The 21,700-nt window shown below is 39.7% G+C and overlaps 1 protein-coding gene and 1 pseudogene across 1 annotated transcript; one reads left to right on the top strand and one right to left on the bottom strand.

The window, feature by feature from the left end:
- Window positions 1–7,643: 7,643 nt before the first annotated feature.
- Window positions 7,644–7,763, bottom strand: LOC148352858 (U2 spliceosomal RNA; annotated as a pseudogene).
- Window positions 7,764–12,430: 4,667 nt separating this feature from the next.
- Window positions 12,431–21,038, top strand: neurod1 (neuronal differentiation 1). The gene is made up of 4 exons (XM_088352881.1): window positions 12,431–12,497; window positions 14,614–14,926; window positions 17,374–17,603; window positions 18,205–21,038. Exons 2-4 carry the CDS (start codon window positions 14,706–14,708, stop codon window positions 18,657–18,659), a joined length of 906 nt encoding a protein of 301 aa, XP_088209007.1. The 5' UTR covers window positions 12,431–12,497; window positions 14,614–14,705; the 3' UTR covers window positions 18,660–21,038.
- The last annotated feature ends 662 nt before the right edge of the window (window positions 21,039–21,700 follow it).

Consider the following 21,700-nt stretch of genomic DNA (forward strand, 5'->3'; position numbering starts at 1 on the left):
AATCATACGCTCTGAGACCCTTCAACAGACAACAGAAAAACCATGAGGAACCATCGGGATCACTGAAAGCAATTGAACAGCTTGGAATATTTGGAAGTCATCTGAAACTGAGACTGGGATCATTAGAACTGCTGAAACTGTAAAATCAGTCAGGGGACAGGGATCACTAAGACCTGTGAACCACCGACAGAGGAACCTTGGGGATCACTGAAAGCAGGAGAACCATTTGGACGAGAATTAGCAAGGCCACATGCTCAAAAAACCCAGACTGGGCTCATTAGCACCTAACTAAAAGTCCAACACGAATGCTAACGAGGAAAACCGTAAGGCCCAAAATAGCCGAGCCAGGACAAGGACGTGTGAAGCAGGAAACGAATGTTTAAGGCCAATGGGACTACAACTTCCTGTCTGTAGTGCTGGGCAGAAAAACCTTCTATTTCCATAAACAAATCCAATGTGGACAATTGTGCAGAAGCTCGCCATGACCAATTGGACGATTCCCTTCAAGGATCAACAACAACAAAATTCGACTCGTGAAGCTTTTGTGGGAAAAAAATAATAAATAAAAATAGACATATTTTATTACGCCAATAAAATAATAGAGAGCCAATCAGGAAAGACTACAGTTTGTTTATAACATCACCGAGCTGCCAAAGTGCCAAACATTGAAAATACTTTTTTAGAATGGAGAAAAAGTTTTTCGATTCGGAAGTTTTTCTCATAGGAGCATTTAAAGGGACAGTGTGTAATATTTGGCAACAAGCTGTATTATGTTGTGCAACCAAAAACAAGTGCTACAATAAGTTCAATAAGATGGTGTTTGCCATAAAATGAGGCTAACCTCAAGGGAGCTGACATAATTGGCAGCCATTTTACTGGTACAGGTTACCCCCCTTATTTCCTTTTTCTTCTTTTGTTTGCCATTTCTCTTTTTTACCTTCTTTTGCTTCCATTTTCTTTTTGTCCCTTCTTTCTAATGTTTCTCCTTGGATTTTTTTCTTTTGTTCTCTTCCTTTTTTATAGCTTGTCTCCCCTTTTTTGTCCATTTTTCCTTGTTTTCTTTTTCTGCCTTTTTTTTCTTTGATTTACCCCTTTTCTTATCTTCTTCTCCCCCCTTTTTTCTCTTTTCCTTCTGTTGTCTGGCTTTTTGTCCTTTTTACTCTTATTTCTTTCCCTCTCTTTGCCGATGTAAAAGGCTGGGAAAAAAAACAGAGGAAAAAAATTGTGCTTTTTTGGCCACTTGATTTTCCATATTTTTTATTCTTCCGCGTGCATTTTTTTGCACTCTTTTATCAGTTGCAAAGTACAATACAGTGACATCTAGTGGTCAAATATTGCACATTGTCCCTTTAAAATCTGGTGACTATCTTGTAAAAAACAAACACAAAAAACGTACAAGGAGAAATGTCCTGAAGGGCATCTTTCGTGAACACACTTGACTTGGCACTCAGAGTCAACCAACAAGTCGGCGCCATCAGATATAATTTTAATTAAATCATCAGAAAGCAATCAAGGACACAGACGATGATTAAGATGATGAAGATACTTCCGTCTCTGGCGACCTTTAGAAATAATTGTCATAAATTTTTTTTAAAAAGTGACAGGTCGCTATGAGGATATTTTTTTTTGAAGATTTTCAAAACCGAGGCTGGAATCATTAACCCCTCTTGGCATACAGGTACATATTATGTACATTTACATTCTTTTTGTATTTTCAATCAAAGAGAGCATTGAAAAGTAAACACTTGGTAGCCCTTGAAAACACGTAATGTTGAAAATTGTGCAGTGAGTTGTACCGTATTTTCCGCACTATAGGGCGCACCGGGTTATAGGGCGCACCCCCCAAAAATAGTTTTTGGTCCTATATCTTCCATAGATAAGGCGCACCGGATTATAAGGCGCTACAATGGGAACGTCAACAAAACAGTCAGATGATTCAGTCAAACTGATTACCCCCTTAATATTCCCAAAGCTTGCAAAGAAGCAAATACGTGTCGTAGACACGTGCGGATGCGGTGTCCGTACGATGTCACTCAAATGCATCATTTCAAATATCATTCGGAAGGTTAAAGTCTTGAGATTCAAGAAATGCCAACCATTCCTTAGTTTCTATTTTCTTTTTCGCTCGCAACTTTACTGTGCATATGACAATAAACACTTTAATTCACTCAACTCAACTCATCACAGCAACATCAAGATTGTTCTAAAACAAGATACCGGGAAAATATAAGTTCTCACGTTCAATAATGATACGCAATCATGGTCTTCTTACAACCATGAGTGTAGTAAATCCAGGAGAGTAAAATGTTTACAAATATAGACTAATAAAACATGTTTCTTTATGGCGTAGTTTAGCAAGCTTGCTATTCAGTCATCTTTTTCGGCCAATTGCAGGGTCTGTTTTAGCCCTCTAGCCTATCCGAGGCTCCGAATAACTTCAGCCAATAGTGATCGATTTGACTGATGATTGACACATCTTTTTCGGCCAATTGCAGGGTTTGTTTCGGCCCTCTAGCCAATCCGAGGCTCCGAATAACTTCAGCCAATAGTGATCGATTTGACTGATGATTGACACATCTTTTTCGGCCAATTGCAGGGTTTGTTTCGGCCCTCTAGCCAATCCGAGGCTCCGAATAACTTCAGCCAATAGTGATCGATTTGACTGATGATTGACACATCTTTTTCGGCCAATTGCAGGGTTTGTTTCGGCCCTCTAGCCTATCCGAGGCGCCGAATAACTTTAGCCAATAGCGATCGATTCAAATGATGATTGACACATTGGTTAGCCAATGAAACGCCGGTATATAAATCCCAGCATACACCGCGGACTACTCCACGTTCGGGGGAAAATCGAGTCGGCGGCTGTTGCGCAACTTGCGAGACCTTGCGATTTAATATTGAGCCTTATATAAGGCGCACTGTATTATAAGGCGCATGGTCAGCTTTTGAAAAAAATCAAGACTTTTAGGTGCGCCTTATAGTGCGGAAAATACGGTACATCATTGCATTTGAGAGCAAACCACATTTTTTATCCTAAACATGCCATGTACTGGACATAATTTCAGCGAATAGAAACCTACTACAAATCATCATCTTTGATATTTTATAAACCTGATGTACAGTATTTCAATGCATTTCTTTGTATTGTATTTTTCTCTTCAGTGCAAAGCACAATTTTTGTTGAGTATTCACACCATTACACCAGCTGGTGGCGCCAAAGCCCAAATATTTTCCAGGCAAAATGTGCACGACATGAATGATATGAGTTATTGAAAAAAAAAAATCCACCACCTTTTGACTTATTTAATGCTCTAATTAGGCTATATGAAATATTCACCTAAAATTCTTATGTATATGAATGTATAGGGCGGCACGGCGGATCAGTGGTTAGCGCATCCGCGACACAGTTCTGAAGTCATGGGTTCAAATCCAGCTACCAGCCTTCCTGTGCGGAGTTTGGATGTTTTCCCTGTGCCTGTGTGGGTTTCCACCGGGCACTCCAGTTTCCTTCCACAGTCCCAAAACATGCGAGGAAGGTTAATTGGCCAGTCCTAGGTGTGAGTGAGCGTGTAAATGGTTGTCTGTCTCAGTGTGCTCTGCGACTGACTGGCAACCAGTTCAGGGTATCCCCTGCCCACTGCCCGAAGATAGCTGGGATGGGCTCCAGGACCCCCACGACCCTAGTGAGGATAAGCGGTGCAGAAAATTAATCGATGGATTGATGTATATACAATTCAGTTAGTTTTCTCTAGAGTCGCTTTTATCCTGTCCTAAGGGGAAGTAAATCAATTAAAACTATACATGTATGGATAGGTCTGATGGCACCAAACATTTTGAGGGGTTGGAAGGAAAGAAACATTCATAATGACAGAGTTATCAAATTCAAGTTCACATCCAAATGTACACTGACACAATATTTGTGAGCTTTTAGAGGAAACAGCTCTTGTCCAAAAAGGCATGTGTTGAAACAGTTTGTTGTCATAACCTCTTTTGACTAATTCAAAGCTCTAATTAGGCCATATGCAATATTAACATAGAAATTGTGTACAACACGTATATTATCAGTGTTGAGAAAAACGCGGTTATTTATAACACTGCTACGTAACGGCATTCATTTTTCAATAACGACGTAAACTCACTGTTTATATTCAACTGATTATTTTTTTCAGCATCACTGTTACTTACAGTCAAAAGTGGTGCATTACTTTGGCTGCAGAACGCCAACGGGGGCAAGTTCCCCACAAACCTGACGCCGTTTTCATCGTTGCGGTTTTCCTGCTCTCCTTCGAGTTGTTTACGTCGCATCTTTTCGGATCATTCAAAGTAGACACTACCATATAGTTAGGTAGCGATCACGAATATCGTATTTACTAATGCATCGAAAGAAAAGGTGAATGAGGGCTTGAGTTGCAAAAAAATGTGAGCCCTATATGCGAAAGTAGCAGACCCATGTCACTCACGAATGAAACGCCTCCACGAGCAAGTAATAGATAGGGAGCCTGCTTCCCACCAATCAACAGAGTATTCCCTCCAAGATGCCGTTTTCTCTTGTGATTGGTCAATTGGCATTTTTGTGTTGTGGACTTAAAAATGTGTTGAGCATAAAAATGATAAAATTGTTTTGTATTTAATCTGTTTTTGTAGATTTATAAATATCTTAATTCTATTTTCCGTCTTTTTCAGTGTTAATGTGTTTCTATAAAAATATAACGTTTGTTCTTTTATTTCTCATTTTTCTTTTTGTTGTTCTATTTTTCACATTTATTCTATAAAACTCACTTCATATTGTTTATTGCGGATTGTGTTTTTGATATTATTTACTGCTTTTATTTGTTGCACTTAAAGTGTAGGATAAATCTATTGCTGGTGAGGTGCAATAAATATTACAAGGTCCTATAATGATAGATAGATAGATAGATAGATACTTTATTCATCCCCGAAGGGAAATTCACATTTCCAGCAGCATCCCTGAGCTGAGAACAGTACAATAATAAAGCCAAAAGAATACAATATACAAATACCCAGTGTGACGTGCAAATGCCCACTGTAGCGTGTTATATAGAGTAACTAAATAGTGCTACACAGAATACATATTGCAGTAAGATTCGGTAATATCCAATGTAGGTGGTGTGGTTTAATGTGGGCCTTTACTCTGCTGGGTGGAGATAAAGAGCCTCATGGCATGAGGAAGAAAAGATCTCTTCAGTCTGTCCGTGGTACAAGACAGTGACAGCAGTCTGTCGCTGAAACTGCTCTTCTGTCTGGAGATAATGCTGTGTAGTGGATGCGATGGATTGTCCATGATTGACCTCAGCTTTTTCAGTGCTCGTCTCTCAGCTACTGTTGTTAGGCCGTCCAGCTCTTTGCCCACAACAGAGCTCGCTTTCCTAGCCAGTTTATTGAGACGAGAGGCATCCTTCTTCTTGACGCTGCCTCCCCAACACGCTGCCGCATAGAAGAGGGCGCTTGCCACTACTGTCTCATAGAATATTTTCAGGAGCTTTTTGCAGATGTTGAAGTAACTAGTAGATAAACGACATGTTCATGGATAGGTGTGACGCCAATGAACATTTTGAGTGGTTGGAAGACTAAATATATTCGGAAATGTCCGAGTTGTCACACTTTTAAGTGCACATTTAAATAAAGTGCACTGACATACACTGTGACGTCATTGTCATACCTACACAAGTTTGTGAAAAAGTGGACAAAGCCGGAACAGGACAAAGACTATAACAAAACCCAAACCAGAACCAGGACCAAGACCAAGATCACAAAAAGACCTAAGACCGAACCCAGAGCTGAAGATAAAGTCTTAAACAGGTTGGAGCTCGCTTAATGCAAAGTCCAGCTTAAAACAACGTCACATATTTGACGTCCCTTCCCGAAAGACGTCAAAATGGAGTCGTCTGGGTGTCACTAGAAAAAAGTTTGAGCAAAAGTTTTTGTGTTTTGCCTCACCTTTTCCATGTTGAACAGGCGTTCTTGGTGTCTTTGGGCAGCACAGAAGAGCAAAAAGCTTCCAAAAGTGGACTTGTCGTCCACTTCCTCCTCCTTTTTCTCCTCCCTTTTTCTTTTTCTTTTTCTCCTCCTTCCTTTGTCGTCGTCGTTGCGGTTCGGCTCCGGTCCAGTCCCAAGTTCCCTCTTCCGCTTCCTCATTGACGCCTGCCGCCAGTTCGGAGGGGAAGTAGCACCATCTAGTGGCGTACAAAGGAACTACAGCCTCTCGTTCTATTCGCTCTCAGTTTGAAGGGACAGTGTTTTAATATTGTATGCGTCCTAGTGGTGCTAAAAAGTTTAATTCAGTAAAAACAAAAAAACAAAAACATTGTTTTACATCAAGAATACATGAACTATCATACCAATGGTAGTTTTTATGAAAAAAAGAAAATCATACGTCGAGAAATTTGTATTTCTTTAATTAAGTCACCGCCATGTTTGTCTGGCATCCTGCCACTGCGCCATGCTCTCTGGCACTGCCCCTCGATCGCACCAGACAAAACAGTTTCAAGTCAAGTCATGTTTATTTGTATAGTCCTTAATCACAAGGAAGCTCAAAGGGCTACACAGACCACAGATTATTGCAAACCACGGACTAATATTACAACATCCCCTGATCTAAAACCTACATGAGGGCAAGGAAAAACTCAAAAAATCTCAACATGAAGAAATAGAAGAAACTCTGAGAAGGGAGTGCAAGTGAGGTAATCCCCTTCCAGGATGACCAGGCTGCATATATATATATATATATATATATATATATATATATATATATATATATATATATATATATATATATATATATATATACAGTATATATATAATAATAATAATTTCCTTTGTATTGTCATTCTTTGTAACAATGTACACAGAACGAAATGTCGATACACCTGACCCGTTGTAGCGAGCCGATGCAGCCGCAGCCAACAGAGGGCGCCGCCATTTTACCAATTAGGTATGACTCGGCCGAGGCGCGAACCAGCGACCTCCCAGTCTCAAAGCGGGCACACTACCATCTAGGCTACTGAGCTGGTCCCTTGACCCTTTAACTACCTCAGTTTGACAAGGGCTATTTGTGTATTTTGGGTTACCAATTAAATATATGTTGAAACCCAAAGGAGGGTGTCATAACCTCGAATGGAATTCTCTTATCTGAAGACTTCTCTCCGGGTTTCTTCTTAACAATAATACACAATGTCTACTTAACAATAATACACAATGTCCTTTTAATAAAGTAAGGAAAACTCCCTCGTTATCCTGCTTTGCTAATGGGGAAAATAGCAGCCGCTGCTCCATTACAGGTTCTCGTTTTTTTTAAATATCCGCCAGAATACTGTTTCAGAATTTTTCTATTGGAAATGTAAAGTTGTGTGGTAGGACGCCCAGTCTTTCTAACAGCAAAGTTGGAAATAGCACCTTCCTAAATAAATGAAAATAACATATAGTTTGTTTTGGAGGGTTCCTGTCATTCAAGTGTTTTACCAAAAGGGGGGTTTTTAAGGGTTATTGTTCTATCTTCGTTATTCATTATCCATTATCCGTTATCGGTCAGTTCATAATACGCTACAAAGCCTAGGAGCCGGGACACTTACTCTCAGCCAAAAGGCCAAGCTAAGGTCCTAGCCCTAAAGCCTTGCTGCGATCATTGCGAATGCACCGTTCCCGGAGGTACTGCAATACCGGGCCGATGCGTGGAGTGGACAGAGCAAGCTCTTATTCCATCTCCGGATTGCAAAAATCAAAGATCATGGCAAAGGCCAAGCTAAGGACTGACATAGCATCAAAGCCACAGTCCAAAAACAACAAGGCCAAGCTAAGGACCTAGCATCAAAGGCCAAGTTAAGGTCCTAGCAATAAAGCGTTGCTTGGCGTCAAAAAGCCTCAGTCAGTGGGATGAACTAACGCTTTCATTCATAGATCCTGTCACTACTTCAACAACGATACTACTACTATTACTACTACTACTACTACTACTAATATATGTAATCATATGAAATGAAATGAAATCAAATGATCTGCATTTATATAGCGCTTTTCAAGTCAAGACTTTCCAAAACGCTTTACAGTGTGCTTCACAATTCCCAATAGCGGCCGTGCAGCCATGTAAGGCGCTAATCTGCTTATTGGGGGTATTAGGGGTTCAGTGTCTTACCCAAGGACACTTCGACATGTAACACGGAGGAGCCGGGAATCGAACTTGCGATCTCTTGATCCCAAGACGAGCTCTCTACCTCCTGCCGCCCCCATATATAATCAAATATGTAATCATTATATGTAACCATTGTATGTAATCATTACAATAATAATTTATCTTAGCACACCACCGCATAACATTAAGCTGCCCGTTGAAAATACGTCGAACTTGTCTTTTGGGAAACATTGAAAAGACGACTTTTTGGGGAGCTAAATTTGGAACACAGTCAATTGGATAAACACAACTTGATTTCAGACGTCCATCCATTATGTCAGAAAACGGACCTGGACAGATTAAGCATCAAATTTAATGTCCAAAAGGCATCTTTAATGGGTTAAAAATTCAATGATGAAACCCTTCTTATTCAAGACGTTGAAAACTTGACTTTTTAGGGGTTATATTTGGACCAACAATGACTGATTTTGGACTAAATTTGGTCCATGTTGAATGCAATTTCAAACATCTATTTTCGGTGAAAACCGTATCTGAAATTGTTCAGAGATTTAGCCCCGAATTCAACGTCCAAGTATGTCTGTCTTTAATAGTTGATGAGTTTAAGATAAAAAACATATTTTTAAAGATGTTAAAATAATGATTTTCGGGGCTGAATTTGGAACAACAGCGACTATTTTAGATTCTACTTGGTCCACGTTCAATGGGCTAAAAATAACTGGATTTTAGATATCTAATTTGGGTCTAAACTTGGACCAACAACGACTATTTTGGGAGTCAATTTGGTCCACGTTGAATGAGATAAACACAAAGCAATTCGAGACATCCATGTTTGGTCTAAATTGTGAATAAAATAGCCTGGAGCAGATTTAGCCTCATATTCAACGTCCAAATGACGTCTTCAACAAGTTGAAAAGTAAAAGATGGGGACAGTGTTTTTCACGATATTGAAAAAAAAGATTTTTAAGGGGAAAATTTGGAACTAACAACAACAACCTTTGGGTTGAATTGGTTCCCTGTGAATGGGATAAACACTTGAGCAATTTTAGAAGTCTATTTTTCGTGTAGGCTAAATCGTGTCTGAAACTGTACCGAGCAGATTTAGCCTAAAATTCAATGTGGGGTGTCTGGTGTACTGCCTTCCACCAGAGGGCGCCTCTTAAGTTTGAAATTGGGACAGGTGTGTCCAATCATCTGTCCTTAATTATTACAAGCTTTTAAAAGGACATATTGGACAGCACCTATTGTTGAGTCATTTTCATTTTTCATATCCATTTTTCAATCAGCAAGACTACATCTGTACAACCGTCACCCTTTTCCAGTTTTATCCTATTTTAAGAGGTTTTGTTTTCTGGTTCAGTTTTATTCTTTTTGACCATGTGTTACTTTGTTGAGTATTTTGTGATTAAATACCATTATTTTTCAGCACTATGCCATGCTTCCTGCGTTGGGGTCCACTTGTAAATCGTAACATTCAATGTGTAAAAGACCTCTTTAATGGGTTGCCAAGTGAAAGGTGTAAAATTGCAACTGGTGGTGCTAATTTTCCGAGCCCGAATGAACTTTGTCCATCTTTCGGGCAAACACAAAAGGAAGGATGAAAATGTTTTGTTTTCAAACGTTTGGTCAGGGATGTTAACCCCCAAATCCACCCCCCACCCCCTAACTACAGAATGATGTTTGTGACCTCCATCCAGATGAAGATATTCACCGTGCAACTCATCGCCATCTGCTTCATTGTCCTGTCCAGATATAATTTTACATTTGGACTGATCACACAAAACAAGAACGATTCAAGAGCAATTGACCCTGAGAGCCACGACTGACAGCAAGAAGCACCCTAGCGGCCAACACTTGAATGAGCATTTAACTTGAAACAAATATCAATAACCACGACAGAAGAATAGAACTACAACTTTTTACGAAGTTGATTCTTTACTGTGTGGTGAGCTGTGCGAACTGGTAAGGTTCTAAACCCGTTTTTGCCTTTTGTCCCATGCCTTTAGCTGAAGATAGCAGATGGCAATGTTTGTCTGAAATCAAACTGAGGCACTGGCAGCCTTCAAGATTTGCAGTGAGCATTTTTGACAAGGTAATGTTGATGTATTCCTGAGTAAATTGATGTTAAGTAGGTACGAGTCACGTCAAAGACACTCACTATAGCTACCAAGTTAGCTAGTAACTAGCTAATGTTAAAGTCTCGTCCTTACCACTTTTTATTACATTTATTTTGATTACTTTTATTGAGAATAACGAGTGATGCATACTGTAATCTTCTGAATATCAAATGTATTAAAAACGTTTTTATCGGGAGACCAGAACAGACCAGGAAACCCCAGAGCATTGGTTACAGTTCTTTATTTAAGATAGCGTTCAGGGCTTGCGGGAGACGTGATGGCTGTCAGACGTCAGCAGCGGAGCCAGAAAGAAGGCTTCTGATCGGGTGGCCAATTGGAGGGCGGAAGACAAGCAGGTCGAGTTTACCGGGACTGGAGAGAAGATCTTAGCGTGGGACGGAAGCAGGTTGGGTCGGAGGCAGGCAGAAACAGGTAAACAGAGTTCTAGACGAAACGGGCAATAAGGAGAGTCACACAGAGTTACAATCGTAATACTCTGACAAAGTCTGGGCGCAGCGCGCTACAGAACGAAGCGTCAGCCAATCAGAAGGCGCCCACATGATTGCTCCAGGTGACCAGAGTTAGCAATCATGACACTTTTAGGTGCTCCACCATAAAGCTTGTTACAGCGAAATGAACTATCAAATTATCAATGGATAAAACGGGAGACAAATATTCAAAAGATAAAACATCATTTTGCCAAAATACATATTTTCAACATGCTCAAAAGTGATTTCTATACAAGATGCAAATGCCCCTTGCTTTACTGTTCTATTGAATTTAGATACAAAGTCGTTTTAGTAATATCTGCGCAAGGAAGAACGTTTTACGCCGGGGGGCATTTAAATGAAGTGCAGCAAGGCGTAACAGCTACGAAGAACTGGTAAGCATCCAGACTTTTATAAGCCTTTGGATCAGCACAGGTGTATGGGGACACTCCATTTAAAATATAGTGGTACAGATCGCGTGGACTGAAGTCAGGCAGATTGGACGATTTGATCCATGAGTATGTCAAGAGAAGGACAGTATGGGTCGGTAGTTAGCCCTGCTAATGCTATCCTCAGTTTCTCTTATTACCGCTCTTTGTGCTTTCCAACAAGGTGAGCCATCTCATGATACAGCTGCACAATATTTTTAAGACTAGTCATTGCTAATGGTGTTGAATAGTATAGCTTTGTTGTTGTTGTTGTTGTTTACTGTTTATTGGCCTAATTCCATTGTTTACTACGATTTACTGTTGTCAAGTGGTTAGGTCACTTGTGTGCAAAGCAAATCTCATTTTACTTATAGTGACATTTTTAGGGACACACAAAAAAATGTAAAAAAAGTGAACCCACTTTTTGTCAACAAACTTGTTTTTTTTTTGGTTGATATGCAAGTCATATATAATATTTTTATTAATCTCCCTCTTTTGTTGAGTTTAATTTGTCACAAATATGATTGCCCACTGCCCGATGATTGCTGGGATGGGCTCCAGCACCCCCGCGACCCTACTGAGGATAAGCGGTGTAGCTAATGAGATGAGATGAGAAATATGATTGTTCTTTACTTTATTGTTTTTTGGTTTTCCCTGTATCTTTCTGTTCCCTCAAAAATGGTTAACTTTGAATTGTTTTTACTTTCATGCCGTTTTTTGTAACGATGCAAAGAAAATCCCCTTCATCTTCCAGGGCCGGATGCGCGCATGCGCAGATGCTTACAAGCTCGCCATCAGCACCACAAATCATCTCAAAAGTTTATTCATTTTTTGTCCTCTCACATTGAAAGAAAAAAAAAACTTTAGTTTACTGTGTTTGATGTGCGTAGTGTGCATGTGTACGCGTGAAATGGACTCAGGTTAACGATTAATCGGCAAGGTGCTCGCAAGTTGCCCGGTAACCAGTCGGCAAACTTCTCGTTGCCATGGCAACCTCCTCATCTGGCTACTGGCAATTTAGTAAAGGTTCGTTAACAAAAATAGAATAAAGATAGAAACAAAAAGACAAAAATTTTATGCTTTGATTTAGGTTTGATTTTCTTATCATGCTCGCGTGCGCGCTTGCAGCGGCGGCGGCAGATGGGCCTTTCCGGAAGCCGTGTCACGTGATCCCCGGGGGCCTGACGTGGGTGCCATATGGCGAGTGGGCGTGGCCTCGGCCCCTGGAGCGCGTGTGCTATAAAAGCGCGCCCCGTCACGTACGCGCGCAATGAGAGCTACGCGCGTGCACGCGGGATGCACTACGTCTGAAAAGCGGCAGGTGAGTTTTGTATTAATTTGATGTATTTTTATTTTGGGGGGTAAATTATCTCGGTAATTACGTCATCCATCAAAAAAGGTGCATCACACTTGATTTTTCTGAAGAAAAACTCGAAGGATTATTTCGTTGATGTTTTTGTCTTTTGTTCGAGTGAAAAAAAAAGATTTTTTTTTTCAAATAATAATCTCATTTTAAAAGTTGATTCGTTTTACTTATTTAATTTGGTCATTTAAATTCACAAAAGAAAAAAGACTGAGCACGTTTTGTTGACTTTTCACAATCTTCTTTTTTTAATTTGGTCATGGTTTTATTTTGAAATGTCCCAAGGAGGGCTCCAAATTTAAACAACCTAGATTGGTTTTATTGATTTACTTCAGTAATTTAAATTCAAGATAAGAAAAAAAACGTTTCGTTTAGTATTCACAATTATTTTTCCCCCGTGATACTTTTAGTTGGGCTTTTATTTTGAGATGTTCCAAGGGAGTCACTAAAATCAAACAACCTAGATTCGTTTTACAGGTTTTGATTTATGTTGGTAAATGATACTTAAGAAAAGAGAAATAGAAACACTATTTTTAAATAGTATCAACATCCTTTAATTTGGACTTCGTTTTATTTTGAAAGGGTCAGAAGAAGAGGGCTCCCGTTTTAAACAAACAAAATTGTAATGTGATGTAAAAAAATTACATTTTAATTTAATTTTAATTTTGGACGCAAGCTTAATTCTACAATTTAGTAAAATTGATTATGATTAAAAAAGATTGTCCTCTGGTGGTTGCGTCCCCTAAGGACGTGCGCATGCGTGTGCGCTAGACTGCCAACGATTAATATAAATATATAGTAGATAATTAAAAATAATTTCAGTTTAAAAGATAACAGTAAAAATAGGATTTCTTTCAGAACTACAAAAATGGTCTAATTGAAAAAATTGATGCATTTGTTTGAATTTTTTCATGGCTTACTTATCCTCAAATAGAAAAATGTATATTTCTGTTTTATATTACTTTTATTTTGGAAATATGCCACTGCACTATTAGTTTGAATCACTTCCAACTTAGGCCAGTCTCTAAAAGATCGGTAAGTCTAATTTTCTGTATGACCAAATGTTTTATGCACCAGTTCTTTTTCTTATTAAAACGTGTCTCCTTTTCAAAATGTTATCAAAAAAATGGTTTTTTGGGGGTATAATTTTCAAATGCCATAAACAATACCATTGTAAAAAATATGCATGATATACTTAAAGGAACAGTGTGTAATATTTAGCATGTACCAGTTGTTAAAAAAAATCATTAATTAAAATAACGATGATGATTTAGACAATAAACAAAAACACATGAACTATCATATAAACGTTCATTTTTTACTCACGAGTCGAGAAATTTGTATTTACAAAAGGGTTACATCGTTTTTATGAAATTTGTTTCTTTTTTTTTTCTTTTCTTTTTTTCTCCTTTACCTTCCCTTTTCATTTTCTTTCTTTTTTCTTCTCCTGTATTCTATTTTCTTACTTCCTTTCTTCTATCCCCCTTTCTTTCTTTTCCTTATTTTCCTTAGTTTCCTTATTATTTCTTTCGGTTCTTTTCTTTTTCTTATTTCCCTTTTTTTCTTTTTCTCTTTTGTCCTTTTTTGTTCTTTTTTAATCTTATTTTCCTTTATTCTTTTTTGCCTTATTTTTTTCATTTTTCTTCTTTCATTTTTCTTTACAACTTAATTTCTTTATCCTTTTCTCTTTCTTATTTTCCACATCTCGTTATTTTCATCTTCTTTTGTTGTTTTTATTTTCTCATTCTTTTTTTTTTCTTTTTTCTCCATTTTTAATTGTTCTCATTTTTTCTTTTCCTTTTGCTTTATTTCACATGTATTTGGACATTTTGCTGCTACGGGTACCCCAAAAAACCCCAAACCCTGTGAACAGCAAACAAAGGAAAAAATGTCGCAGTTTGGTCTCTTACAGTTTTTTTAGCACGCATATTTGCTTCCACTGCACAATACAACGAAATCCTAATGTCAAAATTGACTGTATCTAATTTAAGAGTGTGTTATTTAAATTAAATTTAAAAAAAATGACATTTCCAAGTTTTTCAGCACTTTTTATATGCGACCTTATTTTTTTCAGAATTCTTCAAAGTCATCACTGTCGGGAGAAATATTTCCTCACTTCATTTTTTCCCCCGAGTTAAACAAAAAAAAGTGGTCAACATTGACGGCATGACGAGATCGGAGCAGAATTTTGTGGACGAGGACGTCCGTCGAGAAAGCCCCGTCCCCAACGATGACGACGAGGACGAGTTCCGTCCACTAGAGGGCGACGAGGACGAAGACCAAGACCTAGACCTGGAACAGGACGAGATGGAGGAAGACCAGGACGACGGCAAACCCAAAAGACGAGGACCAAAGAAGAAGAAGATGACTAAGGCTCGCTTGCAAAGGTGAGACCGACTACCATTGACCTACGCTCCACAGCCATTCAAAGAACAGGAAAACGGGGAAATCCAACTATTGAGTTTGCAATATTGCGTGGCGCCACCTGCTGGTGCACAACTTCTACATCTCAGAAGAAAGCATCCTGGCAACAAAAAAATAATAAAGAACGCAGTCAATTTAGAGAACTCTCAAAATCTTTTTTTTAACACTTGTGCTCTTGACAATCACTTCAAATGACTTTTTGGTGCCATTGGGACCCTCAAAGGGACAGTGTCTAATGTTTTATGGCAAGATGTTGCTGTCTTGTGTTGTGCAAGAAAAAAACGAGTGCTACAGGGCACAAAGAAGATTACAAACTACGTAGATTCAAAGTCACCATAAACCACCCAAAACACAGCCCTAGACACGATACCCCCCCCCCCCCGCCCAAAAAAAAGAACAAAAACAACCACCAAGAGACAAAAACCCCATAAAACATAAAAGGCATAAAACAACCCCAGAAATGATCAAGAAAACGGCCGAAAACCATAAAACCAACACACCAATAAATAGACAAAAATGACCAAAGACACAACCAAAGATGAAAATGATAGCGACTCAAAGTGCCCAAATCAGGTTTTTGTTTTTTGGGATACCCTTGGCATTAAGATGGCTGACCATTATGTCAGCTCCATCGAAGTGAGCCTCATTTAATAATAAGTGCAAATTTCTACAAGTATTTTAAAATACAGTGGTACCGCAGTCCTCAACCATAATGCGTTCCTTGTTGTTGGTTGAGTACCAATTTGGTTGAGTACTGAAATCGTTTTTCCCATAGGAAACAATGGTAAGTATTTTAATCCGTTCCACCCATTAAAAAGATACCTATAATATTAAGAAAACGTGTATCTAAACAAAATTAAAGACCATAAATATGTACATAATATTTAATAAACATAAAAAAGAAGAAATATAAACTATTTTGTATCAGTTAAATACCTTTGAACAGTAGTGTGATAACATATGTTTGAATCTTTCAAACCAACCCTGACTTGCTTTAAAAGTGAAGGAAGTATCACTTACACCAACACTTGTACTAGCACTTCTTTTCAGTAGGTCATCGTAAGTGGTAAGCGCTTTTTTGCAAATAAAAGCTTTACTAATTCTATCCCCCGCCAACTCCTTGTCCTTGATAAAGATTAGAAGACACTTTTCCATTTCTTCGATTATCTGAGGCTTTTGCCTGGTAACCGCTTTCACTCCTTTTGCCACATCAGCTTTCTTTATCGCTTCTTTATGTTTTTTAAAAGTCAAAATTGTTGACTTTGCAATGCCATGTTGCTAGGCGAGATCGGACACTCGAAAACCATTTTCGTACTTCAGTCCAGTAGCTTTTTTCACTGTCCGGACCAGAACAGAAACATGACACAATTGCTTGACGTTTACCACAAGTTTTATTGAAAGAAAGAGTAAGGGCTTCGCCCACGATCCGGTGTTCGCTGGATGCGGGAAGCAACTCGCTCACGGATTCGACTGTGATCTGAACATGGAGGTGGATCTTCCGTAGCGAGCGATAGCGGTGTCAGGGATGGAGAAACTGGTCGATAGCCGGGACTGGGAGAGCAAAAACGTGGTCGGAGTCGGAAACGAGTCTTAAGCCAGGACGGGAGAGTAGACGTAGTTGGGATCAAAAATGGATTGTTAGCCAGGACGGGGGAGCAGACGTGGTCGGTATCAAAACAGGTCGTAGCCGCAGAAAAACGGGAGAAAAAAACGGGACAGGCGGGAGTCAGGGTCAAGGCTTGCCTTGTATCTACAGAGGTTTGCAGATTGTCTGATATCCGGAGAGTGACAGGCATGGGTTTAAATTGGGACAGTGAGCCAATCGGAGCCAAATGAGCGGGCACAGGTGATTCACATTGGTTATCATGACAATTTTTGCTTGTTATGCAAATCGATATTTTGTTATTTATTAATTGAAGTTTTTTTTCCCCAGGAGGGTGTGCTAAATAACTGTCTTTTTAACCAATCTAGGAAAAAAATCAGGTCGCTTATATTTCACTGCTTTCTTCTTTGTTGTATGCTTAAAAAAGGGACTCGATTGAGGTGCAAAAATGGGTCAAAATTGTAAAAAAGAAATAGGCAGTCGTCTGATCTCCATGAATACACAGGAAGGCCCTGGAAAGCAAATGTTTCCAAATGGGACAATGTTGCACCTGTCTTCCCACGAGTGTTGAACATCCACCCTTGTTTGTAATCTCTTTAGGCTTAAACGGACTCGTCCTTTTTTTTTTTTTTGGGTTATGAATGCGACCATATTGTTTCCTTGGCTTTTTTGGGACCAATTGTTTTTTTGTTTTTTGTTTTTGTTTGGGGAGTCTGGCATGGACACTTTAAGTGTTAACAATCCAAATTACAATTGATGATTTGAGACAAGGCGTGGCTTGATTTGGGATTTTGTTTTTGGGCAAAGGTTCAAAGTGCGGCGCATGAAAGCCAATGCTCGCGAGCGCAACCGCATGCACGGCCTCAACGACGCTTTGGAGAGTCTGCGCAAGGTGGTGCCCTGCTACTCAAAGACCCAAAAACTCTCCAAGATCGAGACCCTGCGATTGGCCAAGAACTACATCTGGACCCTCGGCGAGATCCTCAGATCTGGGAAGGCACCCGACCTCCTCAGCTTTGTGCAGGCGCTCTGCAAAGGTAAACAGTCTTTGATGCCTTTGATTTTCGTCTTTGATGCCATTTTAGCAAGTCTATAACGTCAAGGATGCCGGTTTGTGACACTATTCATGCCAGTGTTTGACGCCATCAATGCCGGTCTTTGAAACTATCCATGCCTGACTTTGATTTCTAAATTTTACACCAACGATGTTGATCTTTGATGATATCCATACCTGTCTTTGATGCCATTGATTTCAGTCTTTGACATCATTGATGCTGGTCTTTGGCGCCATCCACACCCATCTTTAATGCCATATTTGCAGGTTATAGACGACATTGATCTTTGACATCACTGATGCTGTATTTTATGCCATCCATGCTAATATTTGATGCCATCGATGCCAATCTTTGATGCCATCGGTGCTCGTTTTTGACATAATTGATGCCAGTCTTCGACACCCTGAATGCCTGTCTTTGATGCCATTGATGTGGTGTTTGTTGTATCCATGCCCCTCTTTGATGCCATTTAGGCCTGTCTTGAACCCCAGTGATGCCAGTCTTTGATGCCAACCATATCCATGTTTAATGCCATCGATGCCTGTTTTTTACGTCATTGATGCTGATATTTTCCACGTTCCAGGTTTATCCCAGCCCACCAGCAACCTGGTGGCAGGGTGCATGCAGCTAAACCCTCGCACCTTCCTGCCCGAGCAATTGGCCGAGCTCCCGCTGCACCTGGCCCCGCCCCCTCCAGGCTCTGCGTCCTACGCCCACTTCTGTTACCCTGCCCCGGGCCTGCCCAGCCCCCCCTATGGCGTGGCAGACCCCGCTCACATCCTGGCGCACCTGAAGGTGCCTGCGGCGGTCTACGGCGATGCCCCCGAAGCTTACATGGAGGAAAGCCCAGCCTTTGACCCGCCCCTAAGCCCGCCTCTCAGCGTCAACGGCGCCTTTGCGTCATTCAAACACGAAACGGCTGACTACGACAAGGGCTACGCGTACTACGGGGGCGGCGGGGGAGGCGGTGCCGGGGGCCACGCCCACTACCCCCAGGCTGACCACATGCTCATGAACGCCATCTTCCACGAAGCCTAAGCCGCGCCCACCAAGAGGTCTAAGCAATGCCCACCGCGGACTATGCCAAGGCGGTGGCGCCAAAGAATAGAAAAAAAAAGTATTTTGAAGTCATGTTTTTGTATCAACAACTGCATCTTTTCATAAAATGATTGCAGTTTGTTTTCCCTTTAATTACAATCTCTTGTTTTTCATTTTATTTCTAAGACGGAGTCGTAATAACTGGAAATTACACATCGCCTGTGCCTGATAAGATCCGGAAAGGAACAGTGTGTATTATTTAGCCCCCCCTAGTGGTAAGAAAACTTAATTCATAAAAAAATCTATTGATTTAGACAACAACCAAAAATACATTGATTACCATTTAAACATGCATTTTTTTAAAAATACTCGCAGGTCAAAAAATGTAAAATCTTAGAAAATGGCCCAAGTAATAATAATATTGATGCAATAAAAAAAGAATGTGCATCGTAACAATAGTGCAATGAAAAGAAGTGCAATGACATTTAGAAGCATTTTTTTACAACTCAATCTAATTCACGAGGTATATCTTTTCAGTGTCGTGCAATCATATATATTATCAGTTTCATTCAGCAATGTTAAAAAAAGAAAAACACAAAATAAGTTGCAGGAAAGGTTTTCAGTTTAGGGTGGGGACGGCCCCGTGGGAAGAAGCTGTTTTTGAGTTTGTTTGTCCCAGTCTTATGGGACCTGTAGCACCTACCAGAGTGCAACAGGTCAAAGAGGTGGTGGCGGGGGTGGGAATTGTCTATTATAATGTCAATGACTGTGCTTCGGTATCGTAAGCCGGCAATGTCCTCTTGACTGGGCAGGGAGCAGCTGATGATCTTTTGGGCTGTGTTGATAAACCTTTGTATGCTTTTCTCGTTCACCGCTGTGATAATCCAGTCACAGATGAAGGAGAGCCTTACTTGGGAGAGTTTCTCCACTAGAATCTCCGAGAGAATGGTGTTGAACGCAGAGCTGAAGTCCAGGAAAAGTATTCTGACACAGCTTCTGTATTTCTCTAAATAGTTCTTTGCAGCATGAAGAGTGGTGCTTATAGTGTCGTGGATGGAGAGGTTTGTCCTGTAGGCAAACTTATAAAGGTTCAGTTTGGGGGGTAGGAAACCTCTCGAAGCACTTCATGATCACAGGCGAAAGTGCGACAAGCCTGTCGTCACTTAGGCCGACCACTGATTACTTTTTTGGGATGGGGAGAATTTTGAAGGGCTTGAGGCAGGGTGGAATGGTCAGCTATGCAATGGTCCTTATTAGATCCTCCTTGGGTCATTGCGGTACAGTGATCCTCAATCCTTCTCCCATAGTCCGACTGAGCAACCCTAACGCCTCTCTTCTCGAACTCTGCCAGTCATCCAAGCATTTTGGTTCGAAAAGACCCGGATTTGTTTGATTTTATTGACATTTTCCATTCAGGTTTTGTTTGTTTAGTTATTTGTATTTTTCCTTGTGCTTTTTAGCGCATCCCCCCCTTTTTTCTCTCCCTATTTTGTAGTTTGTTTTAAAAAATACTTTTGTCAATGTTTTTTTTTTTTTTCGTTTCTTTTCTTTTTCCTTCTTTCTTATTTTGCCTTTTTTCTTTTGTTTGCTTTTTCTCTTTTCCTTTAGTATTTTCTTGTTTCCTTTTCCCTTCTTCTCTTTTCTTTTATTCTTCCTTTTTGGAAAAAAGATGTAAATGTTCTCCATTTATAAAGCGCTTTTCAAGACAATGAAGACCTCCCAAAGCGCTTTACAATGTGCTTCACACTTTCCCTTTTACACACACTAACTAACTGATAGCAGGGTCAGCTATGCAAGGCAACTCCCTGCTCATCGATTCAGTGTCTTGCCCAAGGACACTTCGACATATAAGTCGGAGGAGCCGGGAATCAAACCTCCGATTCTCTTGATTCCAAGACGAGCGCTTTACCTTCCGAGCTACTACTGCCCCGAAAGTAAAATTTTTAATGTCTGTCACTTTGAGGATCTGGAGTTCTCTTCTTATTTTTGGCAGTAAAATCGACTAAAATGTTATGTGGGAAAATGCTAATTTCTTGACCTATGAGTATTAAACAAAATGATAAATAAATATGCACGTTTATATGACAGTTCATTGGTTATTGTATTTTTATGAATCAAAGTTTTTTGTAACGACCAGGAGGTGCTAAATAATGTTCACCATCCCTTTCCGAAATTAATAAGTGTTGAAATTTGAGTTGAAGGAAAAAAGTGTCCGTCCTGGTTTGAAAACAAACTCTTAAAAATTGAATAAAGAATCTTTGTGTGTTTTTAAAGTTTTATTTTCAAACAAAAGTTTTGTATGTTTGTCTGTCTGTATTGTAGTCATACATCAAAAATTCTTTTGTTTATTAAAAAATAAAAAAAATTCGTGCCTGCAAATATCGACATACGAGTCCGTCCTTCATGCATACACATTAGCGTCCATCAAGTTTAGCTTGAGCCAAAAAATCAAAGCTTATTTTAGGATTTGGCTAAGCTAACATTTCCTCTTTTTGGAACTTTGGATAGGTTTTGTTGTGCCTGTTTAGCAGACACGACTTTAGCTGTTAGCAAAGTGAGCGACAGAGCCTATGTTTGGATTTTTGAAGTTAGCATTTCGCTAAGGTAGCACTGAAGCTTTAATTAAATCCTATTTTGCTTGAGCCAAGATAGAAGTTCTCCTTTTAGCGTTTAGCTAAGCTAGTGGTGGCACTTGTGATTATTTTCGAACTTTGGATATGATTTGTAATGTCTGTTTATCAAAATGAATGACACGATTTAGCTGTTAGCAAATTTAGTGATGAAGCCTTTGTTTGGATTTTAGAGGTAAGCATTTTGCTAAGGTAGCACTAAAGCTGTAATGAAATCCTATTAGCTTGAGCCAAGACTGAAGTGCTTGTTTAAGCGTTCAGCTAAGCTACGAACTATGGATTTGATTTGTAGTGTCTGTTTGGGAAATGAAACAGTTAGGATTCAGCAAGGTTATCTAACGAGTCGATAGGTTTAGCTAGCTGTTAGCAATGTTAAAAATGAAACCTTTGTCCGGATTTTGGAAGTTAGTA

The sequence above is a fragment of the Urocampus carinirostris genome, chromosome 14 (genome assembly GCF_059441175.1).
Source record: "Urocampus carinirostris isolate Australia breed hairy pipefish chromosome 14, RoL_Ucar_1.0, whole genome shotgun sequence".
Classification (NCBI taxonomy): Eukaryota; Metazoa; Chordata; class Actinopteri; order Syngnathiformes; family Syngnathidae; genus Urocampus; species Urocampus carinirostris.

What these genes read in the sequence shown, in the direction of transcription:
- neurod1 (XM_088352881.1), top strand. Translation starts at nt 14,706, where the DNA reads ATGACGAGATCGGAGCAGAATTTTGTGGACGAGGACGTCCGTCGAGAA. An exon ending in ACTAAGGCTCGCTTGCAAAG is followed by an intron (nt 14,927 to 17,373) that starts GTGAGACCGACT and finishes TTTTGGGCAAAG; the next exon opens with GTTCAAAGTGCGGCGCATGA. An exon ending in TGTGCAGGCGCTCTGCAAAG is followed by an intron (nt 17,604 to 18,204) that starts GTAAACAGTCTT and finishes TCCACGTTCCAG; the next exon opens with GTTTATCCCAGCCCACCAGC.